At 43.8% G+C, this 24,033-nt stretch overlaps 1 protein-coding gene across 5 annotated transcripts in view; it reads right to left on the bottom strand.

The window, feature by feature from the left end:
* Window positions 1-24,033, bottom strand: part of nfatc1 (nuclear factor of activated T cells 1) — a 59,679-nt gene that overhangs the window by 35,442 nt on the left and 204 nt on the right. Inside the window, exons 1-8 of one of the 5 annotated variants that reach the window (XM_067411099.1) lie at window positions 23,872-24,033; window positions 23,395-23,538; window positions 22,661-22,822; window positions 9,595-10,624; window positions 9,312-9,471; window positions 3,364-3,566; window positions 1,844-2,016; window positions 505-645 (exon numbers count right to left, since the gene is read on the bottom strand). The exon at window positions 23,872-24,033 is cut by the window's right edge and continues 204 nt beyond it. In XM_067411099.1, coding sequence (XP_067267200.1) covers window positions 505-645; window positions 1,844-2,016; window positions 3,364-3,566; window positions 9,312-9,471; window positions 9,595-10,481 — 1,564 coding nt within the window. In that variant the 5' untranslated portion in view covers window positions 10,482-10,624; window positions 22,661-22,822; window positions 23,395-23,538; window positions 23,872-24,033. Of the gene's footprint in view, window positions 1-504; window positions 646-1,843; window positions 2,017-3,363; window positions 3,567-9,311; window positions 9,472-9,594; window positions 10,673-13,032; window positions 13,506-22,660; window positions 22,823-23,394; window positions 23,539-23,871 lie in introns of those variants that run through there. The other 4 variants (XM_067411098.1, XM_067411100.1, XM_067411097.1 and 1 more) reach the window with 4 other exon arrangements.

The raw sequence follows: 24,033 nt of genomic DNA, 5'->3' as shown, positions 1-24,033 counted from the left end.
CCAGATGGCACCCACACATGCTTTTTGGCCTAATACTGTCCAGATCCTCTAGCACTAAGCAAGAGGACTGGCTTGCAATGGATTGAAACATAATATTATGACCAGGCCCAGATAGAATCTGGTTTTGTTTTTAGGCAGGAAATAAGTGTACTAGACATGAACTGGTAAGTAAAAAATATTTAATTAACATGCAAGGGGTGGGAGATTTACTTCCTTAGATTCCTTGTGGGCCTAATTATAAACCAATACTCATGTACAGGTTTACATCATACTTAAAACTATGTTATTTACCATTGTCAGCACCTTACGTATTTCCTTGTACTTATGGGAAGTATGCGGATTGGGATTCAGCCTTTGTCCCTACAGATTTATCTTCAAAAACCTCCCAATAGAGAGGCCATTTCAAAACAATTCCTATTGGTCACACACGCGTGCATACACACATGCACGCAGGCACACAACCACACCCACACACAAAATCACAGCTCCAAGTGTATTCCCTACCTTGTGCTCTCTCCACAAACACCACCTTGGAGTCAGGCTGGAAGTTGTGCCCGCTGAGAAGCATCTGTTCCCCCCCTGAGGCTGCACAGCTTTCCATGCTCTGTTTATCCACGAGGGGCAGCTCCTGTGCTGAGCGCTGAGCTGCAAGAAGGACAAAGAGACAGAAAGAAAATGAGGAAAGAGATGTAAATGTGTAAAACCAGTCAAATCTCTACATATTTACAGCTGTACTTTCTAAAACAGTAGGGTAAAGAGCTACATCTCAGTATAACTATAAAATATAAATATCTTGTGCTCAACATGGTTGCATTAATTTGATCAAAAACACAGTAAAAACTATAATATTGTGAAATATTTACATTTAAAATAAATGTTCTATTTGAATATATTTTAAAATATAATTTATTCCTGTTTTGCATCATTACTCCAGTCTTCATTGTCACATGATCCTTCAGAAATCATTTGAATATGTTGATTTGGTCAAGAAACATTTAAGTTCAAAAGAACAACATTTTTTGAAAAATATAAGTCTTTCATAATATTATAAATGTCTTTACTGTTACTTTTGATCAATTTAATGCATCCTTGCTAAATAAAAGTATTAATTTCTTTAAAAATTACTGACTCAAAATGTTGAATGGTAGTGTATATATTATGATATGATATATCATATCATATATGCCATGGTTAGATGAACATTGCAAACTATTTACACTACTGTAGTTCATCTGTACTAAAATATTCTGAAATTGTAAATCACATTTTATGAGCTGTGTTCATTTTCAAGTGATATTTCTCATTTACCTCATAGCAATTGATCGGGCCTAGCAATTATTAGGGGGAAAAAAAACATAATTTATGATTTATATAATGAGCAAAATCTGTCTTTGATTTATTGATTCAATCCATCTAATTACAGCATTCTTGTCAGTAGAGAATAGTGCTTGCAAGATAATGGGTTTGGATCCCTGGGAATGTATTAAAGCGATAGTGCACCCAAAAATGAAAATTCTGTCATCATTTACTCACCCTCAAGTTGTTCCAAACCTGTATAAATTTCTTTCTTCTGCTAAACACAAAAGAAGATATTTTGAAGATTATGGGTAACCAAACAGTAAATGGGCCCCATTTTCTTCCATTGTATGGAGAAAGAAATTCATACAGGTTTGGAACAACTTGAGGGTGAATAAATGATGACAGAATTTTCATTTTTGGGTGAACTATCCCTTTAACTGAAAAAATTATACCTTGATTGACTGCAATGTTAGTCACATTGGATAAAAAAAAAGCGCAAAAAAAAAAAAAAAAAAAATTAGTGAGATTTAGTGGCATGACTCACAGCACTCAATGGGGTTAGATGCCACCTGTAAGGACACCGTCCTCCCATTAGGTTGGTTGATGTGGACACGGAACACCATCCTCACACGCGTGTTCTTCCGTCCGATGTCTGTCTCGCCCTTCCGCAGCTCGATGTCTGAGTTACGCAGCTTGAGAATTCCAGCGCAGTCGATTCTGTGGCACAAAAAGAACGTTAACGTTTGAGGAATAGACTCAACAAATCCTTTCAGAAGTACAAAAATGTGTGGTTAATAACGTTAGACAGCTGTTTAATAAACATTTTCTCGGAACAGAGTAAACGTTTAATTTATTGCTTGAATTTTTTGTACAATTTCTGCCAAAATTATGCCTGGCCCTTATTCTGCACTGCGTAAATACATGCCCTCTCTCTCTCATCTCTTCCAGTTTCTGCTCCTGACATGGCAGGGATGTTGTTAAAAATCCATGAAAAGTTTACTTTCTCCATTAAAAGTACAAATTCTCCAACTAGACCAGAAAGCCAACATGTATAAATACTTTTTTTTTTTTTTTTTTTTTAAAGCCTTTTAGTTTTGCATTTCATTGAAGAAACATGTAGGGCCCTTTATTTAAGATTCATCTGTGTGAAATATCCTTAAAGCTTACTTTTTGGCAAAAACAGAAAGTCTGAAAAACTGGAGAAACAATCACTGAGTATAAGTGATCTGTCAATGCAGTACAGATACTGGAACATCAGATATTAACATTCCCATGTGTACGTGGTGAGGACGAGCACACTCTGTTCTAGTTGTCATCCCGAATTTTTTGTTGAATTACATTTGTCATTCCTTTTGAAAAAAAAAAAAAAAAAAAAAAATGCTTTAAAAAGTGTGAAGCCTGTGTTTGAGTTTCCAGCCTCACATTTTCAGCATTATGCGTCCAAACCGAACTTCATATACAAAGCAAAAATATAATTTTCTCTCCAATCAAAAGAAAATATGAAATTAAATACTAAAGAGTTTAAAATTGGTTAAACTGCACTGACACAGGGGCATAACCATTTTTGGATTTACTACAGAAACGTGACAAAGAGGGAACACTATTCAGAAAGCTCTGAAACAGGATCCAGAGGGATGTGTGGTTTTTTTGTATAAGTTAAGTGTTACATCCATTATAGAGTGAGGAGAAAATGCTGAGCTAGTAAAACCGCTACCGCCTGGCATGCAGAACAGACCCCAGCGCACCATTACAGGCACCACGCGACCAGAGGCCTCCTGTAACACAAGCCCTGGAGCTCATACAAGGGAAACCCACGGCACTGGGACTCTGTAGAAAGCGTGCGCACACAAAAACACACTTATCCTTAGCAACTGCCTTCACAACAGGGGGATTGACGGTAAAACGGAAGGTTTTTTCAGTGTTGTTTATTGCAGGAAACATGCACAGGATGCATGTGGATACACAGAATTATGTGCTACAAACATTTCTCCCACCGGGCTTGTATGTTTCTCTGCATTTCTTTCTTTTTTTTAATGCCTTTCTGAGATATACACTCATACTCACATGGCCCTCATGTTGCTCTCGGGCAGTAGAGGAATCTCAAGAACTTTGGTGTTGGACTGCATGACCTCGTGGCTTGGTGTGGACACCGTCTTGCCGGTTATACGGTGGACCTGGTAGAAGGCGTGAGGCCGGAGAAGACGGTCGTCTGCCGTCCCGATGAACAGCTGTAGGGTCAAAGGATCACTCTCCATGTAGCCGTGAAGCTGAAAGATACAAATATGAATTTATTGGTAACCCATTTCTAACAAAACACAATTACAAGATATATGAGGTTTAAATCTAAAGTGGGATTTTGGACCAATGAGATAAAGTGGGTGGAGCTACCCAGCATGTCCCTGCATAAATAAAAATTGAATAATTGACAAAAAAAAAAAAAAAAAAAAAAAAAATCAGATGGCACCTTTTAATTATCACTTTTTTGTCACACTTGATTAGGACACAATGCTTAATTGCTTTCATGTTGTAATTAACATGTGATGCTATATTTTGTCACTTTATTTTTATTTCTGTGGCATTGTAGCAGGTAGCCTCGCCCACATTAAAATCTCATTGGACCAAAAACCTGCTCCTCATGTACACTACCATTCAGTTTGGGGTCAGTAAGATTTTTGTTAATGTTTTTTAAAGAAATGAATACTTTTATTTAACATAAATGCAATAAATTGATCAAAAGTGACAGTAGACATTTATAAAGTTACAAAATGTTTCTATTTCAAATCAATGCTCTTATTCTAAACTTTACTCATCAAAGAATCCAATGTAATAAATAAAATGTATCAGTTTCCACAAAAATGTTGAGCAGCACAGCGGTTTGTAATAATATGAAATGAGCAGCAAATCAGCATATTAGAACGATTTCTGAGGGATCACTTGACACTGAAGACTATGTTGAAATATATTAAAATAGAAACAATTACTTGGAATGGTAATAATATTTCACAGTTTGTACTGTATTTTTGATCAAATAATTGCAGCTTTAGTGAGCATAAGACATTTCTTTGAAAAACATAAAAAAATCTTATAGACCCCAAACTTTTGAATGGAAATGAATGTTGTTTTGCAAATATACTGTAGACTGAGAAGCTGAAAAAAAGTTCTAGAAGAAAAACCACAAAAAAGTTCAAACAAATCATAATTTGCAGACATAAATATAAAGTAAGATTTTGAATTTGAAGGTTTATATTCAAAGCTCAAGCACATTGGGTCTAAACAGCTGATGTATGGAGATCCTCAAAGAGGGAGGTCAGCATCTGTGGTGAAAGTCCTGGACCAGTCTGTATATTTATTTAAGTAGATATGTTTGAGCCTGGCATTTGTGTTTATTCAGGCAGTTGGGAGTATGCAGGCCAGAAAGAAAGAGGCCAGAGAGATCCCACTCCCAGAACCCTCCCCTCACTTCATTACATTATCACCCACTAGAGGAATGCCAAGACTCTTTCCGCCCATGGCACAGAGTTCAGAGCCGTATGTCCGCACCTCCAAGTGCTGTGGGTCAGTTCTCACCCACTCAAGCTCTCAACCTCCGTGGCACATCTGTGGCAGATGAGGGAAACATTTTAAGAAAAAAATAGTAGATCTACAACACGGGCTCCGTTGAGGATTTACTGGCCAGGTCCAGTGAGCAAATTCTTACTGGAAAAGGTTATGTCTCATGTGATATTGAGCAAGACCAACTGTTCTTCTCATTGGACTTATTCACTAACAGTGCATATGTATGCATATGCCACTTTAAAACATTGAAATCCTGATTCATAAATATAAGTTCACAGATTAAAGGTAAAATCTAGAACCATCCAAAACCCACATATACCCAAAAAATTCACAGACTTCTGTGGCCATATTTACACAAATCTGGAAAAAATTATAATAAGATAAGATATAAAAGTAGTATAAATGATATATACATATATATATATATATATACATATATACACATATACATATATACACACACACACACACACACACACACACACACACACACACACACACACACACACACACACACACATACAAACATACATTCACAAGGGCCAAATTGTTATGGCAAGGTGACTAGGTCAGAGTATCTCTGAAACGACAGCAGTGGTAAGAATTTACCAACAGTGGTCTGAGGAGAGACAAACCACAAACTGGTAACAGGGTGTTGGGCTCCAAGGGTCATCGATGCATGAGGGCAATGAAGGGCATTCCATTTGTTCTGAGCCAACAGAAGGTATACTGTGGCACAAGTCACTCAAAAGTTTAATGATGATTATGGGAGGAATACGTCAAAACAGTGCATCGCTGGGTATGGGACGTAGCCACAGACTAATCAGAGTGCATATGATGACCCCTGTCCACCACCATCAAAAGTGCCTACAATAGACTCGCTCATGTCAGAACTGGACCCTTGAGCAGGGGAAGAAACACCTGGTGCGTTAACTCCCGTTTTCTTTTCCATTACATGGATGGCCATTTACTTGTGTGTCATTTTCCTGGGGAAGTGATGGCACCAGGATGCACTGTGGGATGACTCAAGATGACTATGATGCTCTGGACAATGTTCTACTGGGAAACCCTGGGTCCAGCCATTCATGTGGATGTAAATTTGGCACCTACCTAAACATTGTTGCTGACCAGGTAGGATAATGCACCCTGTCCCACATTGTTCAGGAATGGTTTGACGAACAAGATGAAGAGATAAATGTGTTGCCCTGGCGTACAAATTCCCCAATCCAGAATCTCAATCCAGTTGACCCTTCGCAAAGACCCGCCCCCCTTAGTTACTGTTGCTTTGTCCGACAAGCCATGGTGCTGTCACGCCACACAGAGTGAAAAAAACATCGCAGACAAAGAGGATACTGACAAAACGTCGACAGACGAGACAGAGCAGGTTACTTATGATATTAAACAAACTCCTAGCTTTCAAACTGTGTAATTTTTTAAGAAACTGAACAATAAAAAATGTTTTGTGGCTCTTTAAAGAGTCGTGGCAGCTTGCTGTAGCGAAGGGTCCTGGTGAAGGGTCAATTAAGCAGGACTTGAAGGATCTGCTGCTAACGTTAGATACCACAGGACACCTTTAGGTGTCTTGTTGAGTCCATGCCTCGGTGAGTCAGTGCTGTTTTGGCAGCATGCAGAGAACCAACAGCATATTAGGCAGGTGGTCATAATGTTTTGGCTTATTGGTGTATATATGCATTAGCATTGCAATATGAATGTAGCCAATTAGATGGAGTCAGGGTCTATCTAAAAAGAGTGTATAATTAAGGGTAATAACAAATTTATGTCTTTTTGAACACTTAAGTAAGAACACAAGTTGAGTGTTGAATGAGACACATTACTATGATAAAATAAGTCATAAAAAGACTTAACCAGATAAAAACTCTACTAATAGTACTCAACAAAAAAGTCATAAAGATCATCACAGTCACAGTAGGCCTACGAAATAAAACCAGTCTGAATATTAGAAATGTGGAAGCACTGCCCCTTACAAACCAACCTATATTTAGGGATTTCGTCACTTCTTCCAGTTACGGCGGTGATTTTTGTTGACAGAGCTGTTCTTTGAGAAGTTAACTTCCCGAGAGACTTAAGCGCAGACGTGGAAGCACATAGCTGTGGTGCGGCAGGCTTACTTCAGAGGCTACACACTCACATCTACCATCAATCCGACGGCACATGTGGTCAAACTGCATCCAGGATACAAAAAATCTGACAGAAACCACCAGGAACCCAAGCAGGGGGAGAGTGAAAAAGAGAGACAGGGCTCTAGCAGCCTGGGTAAAAAAAATCCTGATCATCAGAAACCACCAAACCCCAAATGGAGAGACAGAAAGAGGGAAGAAGGGAGCTCTAAGACTAAATATGAGGATATAGTGACTCACATAGTAGGGAACACATACAAGATGGTGCTTAAAATACTGAAAATATGACTAATTCACTGAGATCAGGGTGCAAATTATTGGGGGTTGGGAAGCCTGACCCTCCAGTTAAGGCTTGAACCCCTCTAGTCAATCAAAACAAAACAATGGAGGCCTTAAAAATAGACTGGAGGTCTTAAAAGTATGTATAAGTGGGTTCAACTCACAAGCTCCGTATATGAAAAAAATTAAAGATTTATTAAAGATTTACATATAACAAGAACAAGAAAGTTAGAGTAACTGGCCACAAGTCAATTTGGTTTTTGTGAGGAGAACTTCCAATTGAAATACAAAAGTCTGACAAAAGTACTTGAAGGAAAGCCACAAAAGAACTTGCACACTGAGTGAGATCCTCAGAGGATGACGACAGTGGTGACAGAGCATGAAGGGAGGTGGTGTACACTAAAAGAAGAACCTGTGCAGCTGCGAGCACTCTCTAATCTGACGGTTTACAGAATGGGACTAGCTTGTTTGAGGCTCCTTCGAACACTCCCCTTCGCTTGCCTGCCAAAACTGTGTGCAGCAAAGACTGGACGCCTCCACACGATGCTATTGCACATGATGTCAGTGCAGTACGAGGACCTTCAGCTAAACAAAAGGCAGTCTGTGCACTAGGCCGGAAACGGCAATGAATCTGAAAAAAACGCAAGGGGTGAGAGGACCTTGTTTTTTCAGACGGGAGTCGCACTGAGCCACGTGTTCACAATCATTAGCACCTCGTTATTTTGAATTGAAGTACCCAGCAGCCACTGATGTATTCTGAAATGTTGAGTTCACCTTTAACTGCGATTTTAATAAATAAAGTGGTCGTGGAGACTGTGGTTCGCATACCCCAAGAGTCACGTCCAACCACACTGATGTTTTTTCAGATAAAACCACGACTCCTGTCTTAAGGAATTCTGTTATCCATTAGGGAGCATCTGCAACCAACTCGTGCAGTGAATACCCATGATTATGCTATGAAGGCAAATGAGGTGTGTGACTCACTGATGGGCAGAACGGACTGACACCAAGACACTGCGGTCTTGTGAAATATCAGAAGTACTTCACTTACATTTCCTGAACTGGTAGCATAACGAACAATACAAGGGTTCAAATCACAGTGTGTCACTATGACTTTAGAGAAAACAAATAAAAGGAAGTTCCCTTACATGAACAAAAACAAAAACAATGAAAGAGCAAAAATATACCACCAAAGCACATGTTACAGGATGTTGACTATAAATTAATAGTTAAAAATAAGAGCATTTTCTGACAATTTACACAATGAATGGCAGCTATAGTTTTAAAGTGCATACATACACTACTGTTCAAGGTTTGGGGTCAGTAAGATTTTTTTAATTGATTAAACAGAAATCTTGTGTAACATTATAAACATATTTACCATTTCAAATAAATGCTGATATTTTGAATATTCAATTCATTAAAGAATCCTGAAAAAAGTATTGGTTTCCACAAACATATTAAGTGGCACAACTGTTTTCAACATTGTTAATAATAAGAAATATTTCTTGAGCACCAAATCAGCATATTAGAATGATTTCTAAAGGATCATGTGGCACTGAAGACTGGAGTAATGGCTGCTTATAATTCAGCTTTGCCATCACAGGAATAAATTACATTTAAATATATTAAAATATAAAGTGGCTATATTAAATTGTAATATTTCACAGTATTACTGTTTTTACTGTAATTTTTTATTTTTTTTTTCAAATAAATGCAGCCATGGTGAGCATAAGAAACTTCTATCAAAAGTGTTAAAATCTTTCCCTAAAATGTTTTACTTATCTCACTTTTCAGATGTAGTGTATATAACATAATACATTTTATACCACAGTTTTTTTTCATGCAGAGATCAACCTAGAAGACTTTTGTAATCTAACTAATCAGTTCCTGCATCTTCCTACCTAAAACCAGCTGAAACATTCCAGAGAAAAAAGTAAGTTGTACAGGTTTGGAACAACATGAGGGTGAGTAAATCATGACAGAGTGAACTATGCCTTTGACAGAGCCTACTGCTTTTGAGAGATTATGAACTTATACCTGGACAATTGGATGCCCTCCCGCTAGTGCTTTCACGGCCCCTCTGCTGCCTTCAGTCTCATAATGAGCACGGTGATGGGACTTGGGTTGGACATCAATCTGTAGGCTGTACGGCCCTGAACTGGAAGGCAACTGCCAATCAAGAGCAGGCAACGATGGACTTTGAGAATAAGAGACAGAGTCCAATAATGAGGCAAGGAGAGAGAGAGAACTTTGGTTAGCACAGACAAAATAGCAAACTATTTGGCCATGAATATGAAAGAAATTTTTATGCGCAACCAACCTGATGTAAGGCTTCGGCTTGGACCAGTATGGGTGTTGGGGTACATCCAAGAAGCCACTACAGTAGGTCTCTTTTTTGAAGGGCAAGCGTGCTGAAAAGTCATCCTGGCAAAGCTCCAGGGATCCTGTCTCCTCTCCACCTGGTTCTACTTTCAGGTTCATGGAGGCACTGTGCTCCAGACTGGTCTTGCGGGACTTCAAAGGGATCCCCTCCCCAAGATCTGTTAATCCATCTGTGGTGAGGGCATTAATGGCGGCGACAATGGCAGAGTTGGTGTACTGATTGGTATTGGGCAGCCAGGTGTCCTCAGTCACGCTGAGACGGGGCGAAGTTTGTGGTGATGGCCCCGGGGATTGATTCGGCGAGTATGGATGGTACTTGTGTGATTGGCTACCATTAAAGCTGTACTTCCGTTTACCGCCACAAGGGGAATTTGGGCGCGAGCCTCTGGTGCCCATCCAGCTGTCGTCTGTGATACTGGCACGGGGGGAACCGGATGGTGAATGGCGCGGAGAAGCTCCGAGGTTGCAGGACTGCAGCGATGAGGAACCTTTCGGGGAGACGCAGGGAGACTGCCAGGGCGAGTTCTGCGGTGAGTTGTCGTAGTTGTACGAGAAGCCAGATTCGTATGACGACGCATCTGAATGGCAGCTACGAGAGGACACGCTGCTTGCCGGGCTGAGACAAGTGGGATCACGATAACCGTCGACACTTGGCAATGTTAATGTCACTATGGAATTGACTCGCTTGGTCACGGGAACGCTGTTCTCCTCTACTTCATCCTCGGGGAACTGCCCGTAAGCCGTTATCTCAATGCGTGGACTCTCCAATGTGGGAGCTCCATTGGACCGGGGGCCGGATGTTTGGAAGTAGCCCACTGAGCTCATGTCATCTTGAGGGGAGAATGAGGATGGCTGACTGATAGATATTGACAATGAAGGGCTGGTCTGGAGGTTGTGGTACTGGGAGGCTGGGCAGGGGTTGCTCAGAGGAAGTGAAATGCTGGTGTTTTGGCCGTAACCATATGCATCTGTAAGGTGCAATCAGATTTTCATGAGGTACTGCAACTAAAAATAAGCTATAGAGATAAAAGAGCATACAGTAAGTGCAGAAAATATTTCTTGAAGAACATGCATTAGACTGCTGTGTGAATATTTTGAAGAGACTGCTGCTTTTACAATCATCCACCTCTAATAAATAGCTCTTTTTATTTAAGAACTGACATTTGATTGGTATAAAACAGTGGCATTATAAAAAGACACTCTACTCTTTATTAGTAATAGCTGTGAGTCAAATAAAAAAAACGTTAGTGGTTAAAAGCCACAACCTCTGCAGAGGAAGCAAGGTGAGTGATACACAAATACCAGGCCAAAAATAACAAAGTGTTAAAAATATCTTCCTGAGGACAAAACCAGATGGAAAACCAATACTCATAAGCAATCTCTGTCGAAAAACAGAGGCAAACATTTGCTTCTATGCAATGTATATATTGAGATTAGAGAACAACACAACATTTGACGTGCAACATGACTAATATAAAATGTCTTGACTAGAAAATAATAATTCTTTCAAAATTGAATGCTTTCTGGAGAGTACAAGATGAATCATTGACCACTTTAGCAGTTTTAGAACATGTAGCTTATCCAAAATTTTTTAAAACATTTTAAAAAGCAGTAGTAATACATCATCTGGCCTATTCAAGTTTTTAAGTCAGTCCATCTACTATCCCATTAAGACTTTTTTTTTTGATAACAGAATTTTTTTTATTATTTGTGTGTGTGTGTGTGTGTGTGTGTGTGTGTGTGTGTGTGTGGGTGTACTCAGTGCAAAAAGGAAAAAAAATGCAGTTGAGTTGAGTGAGTCACTGTAGTCAGTCAGTCCAACCTGGTGGAAATATATGTAATGTAAGTTAGCCCAAACTGGCGCACAGTCACTACTGGCTCTGCTTGCAATAAAATTTGCAACGATTTCTCGCTACTTTAGAGGACGATTAAAAACACGGATACTTGAAAATGTGACCACAGCGCAACAAAGCACCCTGGATACTGATAGCATGCTAATGTATCCCTAATGTATGTATCGTTTTTGAATCAAGTTAACAACTACATATTAGATTTTTGTAAGCAAGCCGTAAGTATACACTATGTGATTCTGATAGCTTAAAAAATAAATAAAAGTACTAAATTACTGATTACTAAAAGTACATTAGTAACCCTGCTGAAATAAAACACCTTAAATCAGCTTAAGCAGGTTTGCTTGTCTCTCAGCCTTGTTATGCTGGTCTGTTGACTGGATTTAAAGGGGTTTTAGGTATTTTTCAGCAGGTCAGGTTTGTAGACCAGCCAAACAACCTTGCCCAGACTGGAAGACTATCTTAATCAAGTTAAGACCAGGAAATCATCTAAAAATGAAAATTTTCGAAAACATGAGAACTGGTTTTGTTTTGGTAGAGCTGTCATTATGAACTATAATCTAAGTTATCTGGTGAAATACACATTTGCTGCAAAGAGAGGGATGCAAAAACCCACAATCTAAATAACGTCCCTGCTTATTTATCTTTGTCAGGCCCACCACTCCCTTCTGCAGTCGCTTAAACTAAGGAAAACTCATTCAGTCCTTTGATTAAATAAGAAATAACTTCAATTTCACTAGACTAAAAATAAAAAAGAACGACTAAACATTAACAATAATTGTACACAATAGAGCAGTAGCACAGGGTGAGCTGTAACCACCAACAACCAATCAGAAATGAGGGGTGAGATACATCAAATCATGCATGGGGAGGGTTGTAATACAACTTTCCAAAGTCCTATTATGGATACACAAAGATTGCACAAAATGAGACAATATAGGTTGAGAATTGTTATTCTATTTTTTTAAATACTTGTTTTATTCACTTTTTTGCTCTAAATATAATTTATTAATAGATCAGAGATGCTAATAATTATTTTGAAAAAAAAAAAAAAAAAAGGGGGTGCAGTAAATGTTATTACCACAATAAATCCATGCAGAGAAATTAAATCTTTTCTGTCAGTCTTACCCACCCCACCTACTATTAGAACTCACCTCTTTGGTGAGGTTGGTTACAACAGCACTCTTTGTATTTGACATTAGGAACATGCTGTAGATTTCCAAATTACTTTAATTTGTAGCAGACAAATATAGGAACGTCATGTCAAAGTTTGAGAGACATGGCATAATACGACATCGCGTTAGAGACCAACTGTGTTACAACACTCCCCAGTCTCCCTTAGTAACAGTTAATGGTGAGTGCACGACAGCAGTTATTGATTTTTTGTTCAATCTCGACAGGTAACTCATAAGCAAACGTGCTCCATTAATATGACGGTTCAATAATATTAAGCCTAATAATGATACAGAAACACGTTCGAGTGAAATATGACACAGTGTGATGCATTCAATCTTCTTATACGTTACCTTCCTCTGCCGATTTCATGCTTGCGAAGTGTAGAGTGAACTCACACCAAGTTCAACGCACTTTTCCAAAACGCACAACAGTGTCCGATAAGCGTTTTATTTCCCAATATAATGATGACTCCAGATATTTGTGATACAAATGTTCACTTCTACCGCAATAAAGGTGTACTCCAGTCACGAGAAAACGGTCTAAATTATTTGAAAGCTCAAATGATTCAAGATACAACACTTCAAAAGCGCATGCAATAACAGCGCAAAAATGAATTATGTTATTTTAATTCAGTTGATCAAACTCGTTATATTTTCTATTCTGGACTTGCATGTTAGTTTCCAGGGGTTCTGGTGACGCACTGCTTTGCGATGGAAAGGTCTCTGTATCTATATAAAGCCGGGAAACACCTCCGAGAAGCCCCGCCCCTCTATGGAGTGACGCAGGCACCACGTCTCAAGCTCAACAGCACATGAAGAGAGGGATTCTCTCCTCTCAACATTTCCAGATGTGGAGCCGTTGAAACGCAAGGCAAATGAGCCGGCGTGTGCGCATGCGCGTCTGCTAGTCAAGGGAAGTCCAACTCATTTCTGCGAATCGGTTCTTTTGAACAGTTTGTTTTAAAGAACCGGTTCAAATAATGATTCAGCGGTTGACATCCTGACATTGGATATTTCATTCGTTCCAGTAGAGCCATGTGTAGGTACATATTACGGTTTGTTTATTATGTTTTTGTTTATTAGGTTATATTAAAAAAAGGTGTTTATTGCCACTTCATAGACCTATGACCCAGTTGCAGCCGTGATTTAGCTAATTTAGAACTTGCATTTACAATAAAAAATAAATAAAAAATACTAAAATGTTTTGGGCATGTTTTAGGCTAATAAAATACTTATTCATTAAAAACAATTGTGCTTTATAGTCATATATTTAAAGTTTTGTCAACATTTCTCTTAGTAAACCTACTTTTCTCATTGGTTTTCGGGTGCATTACATCAAAAGAAACAGCTCACTTTAACAAGTTAGTGCTAACCAAATAATTATTGCAAGTTGGATGTAGCTCCGCACGTATTACCGATTCAGTATGATTCGTTATTTTCATTCAGTCCGATTCTTTTTGGACCAGTTTTGTGCAGATGTTCAACAGGTTCATTTAGAAGAACCGATTCAAATGAACGATTCACTTACAAATCGTACTCGGTTACTAACGTAACCTCGGTTCCCTGAGATACGGAACGAGTACTGCGTATGGGGAAAGGTCTCCCTTTTTCCCCGCTGCTGAAGCCTTTTTCAATAACGCAGTGTAACTGCACCGTCATTGGTTCACTCATAGACAAGTTGTTGAACCAATGGCGGCGCGGCATAGCTGCGCGGCCTATGGCGACAAAGCGCGCGAATATTCCCGCCGAAATGGGCGGGGTATAGGGCTATATAAGCAGGCGTTTCGCCATAGGATTTCAGTGTCAATCGACTGAAGCGACGACCCTGAGCCGCAGCCTCGTGGCACGGCAAGTGACGCAGTACTCGTTCCGTATCTCAGGGAACCGAGGTTACGTTAGTAACCGAGTACGTTCCCTTTCGATACTTCACTCGTACTGCGTATGGGGAACGAATTCAACCACGCCGTGCCACGGCTGGGAACGATATAGCTTGCATTTGGCCACCCAGAGGGGGGCAAAAAGGACAAGCGGAGGCAAAGCCTAACCGAACCCATGGTTACACTGAAGGAAGATACTTCCTATGGTGGCGTGAAGCGGGACCTGTTGGAAGCCGCTAATCACACCGACAGGACCCGAGCTTGTAAGGTCGGGACATCGAGGTGATAGAACCTGACAAAGGTGGACGGCGAAGACCAGCCGGCCGCCTCACAGATGTCTTGGATGGAAACTCCGTTGGACCAAGCCCACGAGGAAGCCATTCCTCTAGTGGAGTGGGCCCTGACTCCTATGGGGCAATTAGTGCCCAGTGAGGAGTAGCACAGGTTAATAGCATCCACTATCCAACGGGAAATGCGTTGTTTCGAGACCGGAGACCCTTTGGTGCGGCCGCCAAAACAAACAAAGAGCTGATCCGACAGTCTGAAAGACTGTGATCGGTCTATGTAGGTCCTCAATGCCCTGACTGGGCAGAGTAGCTGCAGCTCTGGTTCGTCCGCCGAGGGAGGAAGAGCAGAGAGCGAGATGACCTGAGCTCTAAACGGAGTTGAGAGCACTTTAGGGACGTAGCCATGCCTAGGTTTCAGAACGACCTTAGAGTCACCAGGCCCGAATTCGAGGCATGCAGGGTTCACAGAGAGGGCCTGCAAATCGCCAACACGCTTTACCGATGCTAGTGCTAGTAGCAGAGCGGTTTTTAGTGTTAGGGGCCTGAGGTCGGCTGAACCCATTGGTTCAAATGGGGCTCCTTTCAAGGCCCTGAGGACCAACGAGAGGTCCCAGGAGGGAATAGTGAGAGGGCGAGGAGGATTCAAACGCCTAGCACCTCTCAAAAAACGGATCACGAGCCCGTTTCGTCCCACCGATTGGCCAGCAATAGGAGCGTGGAACGCTGCAATGGCTGCTACGTAAACCTTAAGCGTGGAAGGGGAGCGCCCCATTTCCAAGCGTTCTTGGAGGAAAGACAGTATGGAAGATACGTCACTCTCCACAGGGTCTATGTTGCGTGTTGAACACCAATCAACAAAGACTGACCACTTCTGGTCGTAGGCGCCTCGTAGATGGGGCTCTAGCCTGAGAAATGGTATTTAGGACGTCCTCGGGAGGCTAGTCGGCTCCCATCGAGGGACCAGAGGTGCAGAGCCCAGAGCTGCGGCTGTGGGTGCCAGATTGTTCTGTTTGCCTGAGAGAGGAGGTCCCGTCTCAGGGGAATCGGCCACGGGGCTCTTAGAGAGAGCCTGAATAGCTCTGAGGACCAAACCTGGTTCCTCCAGAGCGGGGCCACCAGAAGGACTCTGTGCTGGTCTTCTCTGATACGCCTGATGACCTGGGGGATCAGTGCGATCGGAGGGAAAGCATAAAGGAGCGTGCTGGGCCATGTGTGGGCCAGAGCATCTACTTCCTTCGAGAAAAATGTTGGGCAATGAGAGTTGTCTTCTGAGGCGAAGAGGTCTACCTCTGCCTTCCCGAAGAACTCCCAGATCGTGAGGACCACTTGGGGGTGGAGCATCCACTCGTCGGAGGGGATGTTGCTCCGTGACAACATGTCCGCACCCAGATTGTTCCTGCCAGGAACATGAGTCGCTCTGAGCGACTGAAGCCTCGGAAGAGCCCATTCCAGCAGTCGTTTCGCCAGAGCGCATAAGCGGCTGGACGAAAGACCGCCTTGGTGGTTCAGGTATGACACCACCGTCATACTGTCTGACCGAACTAGAACATGACGTCCCGTCAAGTAAGCCTGAAAGAACTGAAGGGCTTTCATCACTGCTAGCATCTCTAGACAGTTGATGTGTAGATGGCTTTCCTCGTGGCTCCACGAGCCGAAGGCCGGTCTGCCCTCGCACACAGCGCCCCAGCCCAAGTTGGAGGCGTCTGCTGAGAGCACCGTCCTCCGTGAGACCGCCTGTAAGGGGACTCCGCGTTGGAACCATACTGGATCCATCCAAGGTTTCAGGGCTAGAAGACAGGCCCGATTGACCTTGAGACATAGGCGGCCGTGCCGCCATGCGCTGGGAGGAACCCGGAACTTCAACCAGTACTGAAGAGGCCGCATCCGAAGAAGGCCTAGCTGCAGCACCGGGGAGGCGGAAGCCATCAGCCCTAGCAGCCTCTGGAAAAACTTCAGAGGGAGATAGGCTTTGTTCGTGACAGATGCCGTGAGCTGCTGAATTGCCAGGGCGCGCTCTGGCGAGACTACTGCCGTCATACGGACCGAGTCGAAAACTGCTCCCAGAAACGAAATTCGTTGAGTGGGGCATAGCGAGCTCTTGGCTAAGTTGACCCTGAGACCCAGGCATTGTAGATGGCTGAGGAGCACGGATCTGTGGCGTTCCAGCTCGTCTCGCGAACGGGCTAAGATGAGCCAGTCGTCGAGGTAATTCAGAACCCGGATTCCCATCTGTCTCAGAGGGGAAAGCGCCGCGTCCATGCACTTGGTGAAAGTGCGGGGAGCCAGAGACAGCCCGAAGGGCAGGACCGTATATTGGTATGCCACCCCTTCGTATGCGAATCTCAAGAATCGTCTGTGACGGGGGGCTATCTGGATGTGAAAATACGCATCCTTCAGGTCCAGCGAGCAGAACCAGTCCTCGGGGCAAATGTGCGCGAGGATCTGCTTCAGCGTCAGCATTTTGAACTTCCGTCTCATGAGGGGAGTGATTCAAAAGCCTGAGGTCTAGGATGGGTCTGAGACCGCCATCCTTTTTGGGGACCAGAAAGTAGCGGCTGTAAAAGCCTGTCTCGCTCTCTGACGGAGGAACCATTTCCACAGCTCCTTTTTCCAGCAACGACATGACTTCGGCCCGGAGGACATGAGCGTCGTCCGGATTGACCGATGTTTGAAGCACCCCGGCGAAGCGGGGGGGCCGTCGTGCAAACTGGAGCGAGTAGCCCTGGTTTACGATCCCCATGACCCATTCTGACACATCGGGGATGGCCTGCCAGGCCTCGGCCCGAGTGGCTAGGGGTTGAATAATGTTGGGTGACAGACCGCCGTTGAGAGGGTCGTACACCGCGAGGGGTGGAAGAGGAAATTTGCTCTTTTTGTGATGAGGTAAAATTTGTCCGCCGTGAAAACGGCGTTTGGAGTGGGCGCAACAGGTGTGGGCCCAGCTGTCACTTGGAGTATGTTTCCCACGCCCGGAAATAAACGAGGCGGAGGGGAAATCCCGTGGGAGCTTTTGGGGTGGTCCGGTCGTAACGGGACGGTCCCCCATCCTCTTCCTGTCCGACGAATCAGGACGACTTCGGAGGCACCGGGTCCAGCACAATCCTGGGCCGGGGGTCCCTGGCGCCTCGGGAAGGGAGGGCGCTTCGCAGGGCGCGAGCGCTGGCGATGCTCCTGGGGCGGCGCTGCCTGTGTTGCAGGTGGGGCTGGTTTGTTCTGCTGAGCCGGCGCAGTCCTGGGGCGGCTAGACGCAGAAGCGGAGCTGGAGCGCTTAGGCAAGAAATGCCTCATAGCCTGAGACGATTTCTGCGCGGCAGTAAAGCGCTCAGTGAAGCCATCCACTGCAGGCCCGAAGAGACCAGAAGGCGAGACCGGGGCGTCTAAGAAGGCCGTCTTGTCTAGGTCTTTGATCTCCGTTAGGTTGAGCCACAGGTGGCGCTCCAACACGACCAGGCTGGCCATGGAACGACCGATGGCCTGGGCCGTAGCCTTCGTAGCTCGCAGGGCAAGATCCGTGGCGCTGCGGAGATCTTTGAAGGCTGGCGCGTCGATTCCAGACTCATCCAGAGAGCGGAGGAGTTTGGCCTGGAATGCTTGAAATATGGCCATGGTGTGGAGCGCAGAGGCAGCTTGGCCCGCCGAGGTGTAAGCCCGTCCAGCCAGAGTAGAGGTGGTCCGACAGGGCTTGGAAGGAAGGGCCCTCTTCGTCTTCCAACCCACAGCCGCGGGAGGACAGAGGTGAGCAGCCACCGCTTCATCTAGGGGTGGCAAGCGCTCGTATCCCTTCTCCTCGGCGCCGTCGACGGCGGTGAGGGCGGAGCGGTGCGTAGTGTGGAGGCGGGCAGAGTAAGGAGCGCGCCACGACTTCGTCAGCTCTTCGTGGACCTCAGGAAAGAAGGGCGCTGAACGCTGGCGAGGTGCTTGGCGGCGGCCTGGCAGAAACCATTCGTCCAGGCGGCTGCGAGACGGCTCCTCTGGAGGGGCCCACTCGAGGTCCAGCTCTTCAACGGCTCTAGACAGGATGCGGAAGAGCTCGGCATCCATGCCCTGGCCATGCTCGATGGGTTCCAAGGGAGGCGGTGGAGCGGGGTCTTCCCGGCTCGCCAGCCCATCCTTCCGCTTCGGAAGCCGCAAGAGACATGGAGTCGTCTTGTTCGTCGTCTGTTCCCCCGAATGAGACGAGGTCACTCGCTTCTGCGGAGGGACGCTGCTCAGGGCGAGAGAACAGAACTGGAGAGAGTTCCCTGGGAGGAGAGGGCGAGGCACGCGGGGGCTGGGCCGGCGTGAGCTCGCTCAACTCCTGGCGCTGAGTCGCTCTACCCCGCTGTCTTTTCCTCGCCGGACCGCGGGAGGAAGGAGACGGGAGGGCGCGAGCGGCGAGATCGCCCTCAGTGAAGAAGGCGACCCGCGAGCGCAGGGAAGCGAGACTCACACTCGCAGTGCGGGCATGAGTCTCCAGCGAGCGCGCCGTCTGCGTGGGGCTTGCCCAGGCAAGCGACACACTCGCTGTGTCCATCGTCGTCGTGCAGGGGGGCCCTGCAAGTACCACATGAGTGGCGGGGCATCGTGAGACGCCGCTGCCGTGAAAACGGCAATTGGGTGGCTCTTTTAGAGCGGCGAGGGCCGCGGAAGCTCTTAAAGCGGTGAAAACCGCTGGAAATCGCTCTTTTGAGCGGCGTTTAAGCCGCGGATGAAGCTCTCAGGGCGGCGCGCCGGATGGCGGCAGGGGACGCACAGGAAGCGGCCGGAAGCGGGAAGCGGGAGGCGGCGGCTCGGCGACGGCGCTAGAAGCTGCAGTCCGCGAGGGCGCCGGCGCTTTCTTCCACCGGCGAGTCCAGGCGAGTCCGCTGCGGGAGCCTCTTCAGACGGCGGCGAGAGCAGAAGGCGGCGAGCTTCTTCGGCTTCAGGCGGAGATCAGCGAAGAGAAGTAGATGTCGTCGCTGAAGGAGAAAACACTGAAATCCTATGGCGAAACGCCTGCTTATATAGCCCTATACCCCGCCCATTTCGGCGGGAATATTCGCGCGCTTTGTCGCCATAGGCCGCGCAGCTATGCCGCGCCGCCATTGGTTCAACAACTTGTCTATGAGTGAACCAATGACGGTGCAGTTACACTGCGTTATTGAAAAAGGCTTCAGCAGCGGGGAAAAAGGGAGACCTTTCCCCATACGCAGTACGAGTGAAGTATCGAAAGGGAACAGGAATTGCTAATGAGGTATAGACCTTAGTCAGGTTAGATGCCATATTGAATTGAACACGAATGAAAATGGCTGTGAAGGGATAGACTTGCAGTCTTTACACTGTACAAAGGTCCTAGATCACGTAATTTTCACAACTTTTAAAACTGTTTCATGGAGTTTTGTCTACTGCAAGTTTCTTTCTGAAAGACGTTTCATCAGCTTAACAATTGGTATGTTGTTAAACAAAAATCCATTGAAATTAATTGTAATTCTATCCCTCACAGCATAGTTTTCATTCCTGTCAAAAATTAATGGCGTTACCCTGACTAAGATCTATAGCTAAAAAGCAAGGTGAAAGATCCTGTGTGCACACATGTGCATCTACTGGAAATGAAAATGCTGTTTTGAAAATGAAGGCAGTTAAAGAATCCATTATCATGTTAATATTTTCTATTGTCCCATCAATAGACACAAACAGCGTCTCTGTGAGGCTCATCGCATAGCAACAGCAGTGCGTTGATAGTGATTGAATAAACAGACTAACAGCTCCGGTTGTTTTTTTTAGGACATCACAGTGCAGGGAAATGGGATCTGAAAATCACAAGATGCTGTTGGCAGCTCGGGCAACTATGATTTCGGTTTTGACATCTTTCCAATGGGGCGCGATTCGCTGCGTCATCGGGAATCATGCAGGACTTATTTGAAGCCAAGAAATGTTGGCTAATGTTTGTATCAACATAAAGGGTTCTCATACTGCACTACACAATATTACCTGTACTTACTATTGTACTAAAACATGTAACTTACTATTGTACTAAAACATGTAACTTACTATTGTACTAAAACATGCATCTTAATTTGCACCCCATTGTAAAGAGTAACATATCCTATAATAGTAATGCATACTATTTGCATTTTTTCAGTATTCATGCGTGAAAAAGATTTACATGCTATTAACCCTAACCCTAAACGTCATATAAGTTTAATGTATGTTAATGAAAGTCTGTAGTTTTAATCTTTGCACAAATAATTGCATCTGCAAATACAGTATGGTCGCTGAGCATTTTGCAAGCTCTCTAATGATATGGGCATGTTTTGAAGTAGCTGCATAGTGTTTGAACTAAGAATTCACCCAGGTCAAGTAACAAAAGGGAGCCAAATAGCCTTCACCCCACACGCACAGGATGATATATAATTGCATCAGGAATTAGTGCATTTATGAAACACTAGCTGTTTCTTTCATCATGGGAACATGGTAATTGTGCCATTACCCTCTCTTACAGTCCTCTCTCTCCTGCTGTTCTGTGGGTCAAATGTATTTGTTTGACCTCATGGAAAGCTCTCACCCACTGGTTAGGGGCCCTAAGTGGGCTTGAGGGGATGTGGGCAGGGCCTCCCTATCCTCCCCAGCTATGTGAAAGCAAGCTGCGTGCCGCAGTAAACACAGCTTCCAGGCTGAAGGTAATAAATAGCGCTAACTGTGCTGATTGACGTGCGCCTAGTTCTACGTCAGTTGGCCTGTAGTTTTTCCACTCTGTCTGCCCGTTGTTGAGGGCAGGGGTTTTTAAGCACCAGCCGGACAGTTCCGGATATTTTGTTCACTTCAGCTTTGCAGTATGTGCCAAAAAGCTGGTGTATTTTATAGTCTCTACAAAGACTTTTTGTTGTCTATGTTACTAGATTTAGATCTAACTTACATCAGCATTATTAAACTGTAGCTAAATCCTCTTGTTACATGGCCACTCAGCAAATAAATAAATGAATACATGGACATGAAATATTGATTTAAGCTTTGAATCGTTTTATAATTTTACACTGTAAAAATTTGGCTGAAGGTTTTACTTTGAATCCATTTTTCACTAAGACACTGCTGGTAAATGTCACAAATAATTACATAGAAATGGTAAGTACCATTAAATTAAATGTGGCTTTTTGAAACAGACTGAAATGGCTTTTTCTTTTAAAATATACTCCAGAAATCAAGTTCGAAAAATACATTTTTACAGTGTACCTGTGAATTACCTTAAAGCGTCTGATAAGAAAATTATAAACAATCAGCCAATCAACAAGATGAACACTGGAACAATTTTACTAAAATTCATTCTGAGGTCATACAAGGTCATTTGAATGCCATCCTCCAAAAAGAAATGACAATTCAGCACAATGTTCACAGTGCTTGGGTACTAGCCGAGTGTACATGGGTTGCACACTTGTTATTGCGGTGCATTATAGAACCGAATGAGTGCATTCAATAATGTGAAACTGCTACAAATGGCTGTGCCTTCAAATAATGCGCTATATTAGGGTGTGAAGTGATTTCAGACACAGCCAAAGGCTTTAGATGCCTCCAGATGCATACAAGAACCCGGGGTGCAAACCCCGCCCACCAGCCGATTTCATTGGTCAATTCACGCAGTCACCTGTCAAGAAAAGTTCGGATTTCACAGGCTTAGCTCAGAAAAATCATTGATGAGAGATCAAAACAGTAATTCATTCTATCAGGATTTCTTTTACTGAGGTTAAGTAAGGGTTTAGGGAAGGGATAACATGGCCAATGAAATCTTTAGAATCGGCAGCGTGGCGGCTTTGCGCTCCAGGATTGAGGAATCAAGCTGAAAGTACTGCCAGTTTGAGTTACCTGGATGAGAGGTGTGTGGGATACAGCATTGCCATGGCGACAGTGAATATCAGACCACTGGATGGTGAGATTGACAGTCAGAATGGAGTATTCCAGACAGCAGATGAATAATTGCTTAGACGCCTACAAAGGCTGGTCAGCCGGTTAACTCACACTACAACACTGGGACAATAAAATTTTGTTATAAATTTCTCATTTATATTCCTATGTCATATTAACTGCTATGTACAGGAGTGGCAGTATAGCTTTATGACTTCAAGAACTACTAACGCTAATGATAATGATAATACAATGAGTGATAATGCAGTTAGCTTGGCTCGTGTGTCAGCATGATGCACTGCTGTTTACTCTATAAGGTTTTCAAGAATACACAAATGACAAATTGTGTTTCCAAACAGGATACATGGGCGGCAATGTGCTATAACACAATATATGTATCAACGCATGGCATGCCACAGACAGCAAAGACATTTGGGACTATGTAACATGAGTCCATAACTAATGCTACAGATGTTGAATCGTCTGTCTTGGAGATGTTTAAAAAAAGACAGCACACTCATAACAATGGCATGAATCATAATATGCATGTGCATCACTAATGATGTGTCAGCGTTTAAAAGTTGTTAAAATAAACCAAAACCACATTCAACACTTATGTGCACCCAAACCATTCCTCTGTCTGTGCCGTGATTGGTCAAGAAAGGGGGAGTCATTGATGTCATAGGTCTACTCACCTCTTCTTACAAGTCACTGCTCTGTCTGGCTGGCAGGGTTTATCATCATATTTGTGGGTGAATATACTGGGAATGACGCTGATTTGATGGTGGTCTTCTGGAAAAGACCTCAAGGTTCCAGATTTTCTTTTTTTCCCCTTTTCCCTTAATAGATAAAACAGATCAAACCAGGTTTGGATGCAGAAGTTGGATTCAAGATGACTAGGGCTCAATGAGTAACTGAAAATATGTCTCATATGTTAAATGTGACCATGCTATAGGCAGGCTAAAACTATGTGAAGATGATAATGTAGAACAAGAAAAGCATGTTGTTTTTTGATTCACAATGGGATTGTAATCAAATGTGTTATTTTAGCCTTTTTACGATGTGCCTTATGAGTCCATGTCATAAAATCCAGACCACATTTAAAAGTAAGCTGATGAACATATAAAGTGCTTAAAGTAGAAACAGCAACAGCAATTTGAGGTGGTATTTACATGACATGGCCTTGGTTATAGAACTGCCCCCTGCTGTACCTTGGGGCTTCCTGTCTCCAGTGAATGCTCTCTTTGACTCGGCACAGTGACGGAATCCCCAAGTCTGTTTCCTGTTGTGTAAGGTTGTTGCTGGGCGACTGTGGCTGTGTTCCAGAGGGGAGG

Source organism: Chanodichthys erythropterus, chromosome 15 (assembly GCF_024489055.1).
Source record: "Chanodichthys erythropterus isolate Z2021 chromosome 15, ASM2448905v1, whole genome shotgun sequence".
Classification (NCBI taxonomy): Eukaryota; Metazoa; Chordata; class Actinopteri; order Cypriniformes; family Xenocyprididae; genus Chanodichthys; species Chanodichthys erythropterus.
Note: the sequence above shows the minus strand (reverse complement) of the source record. Positions and strands in the feature narration are given on the sequence as shown.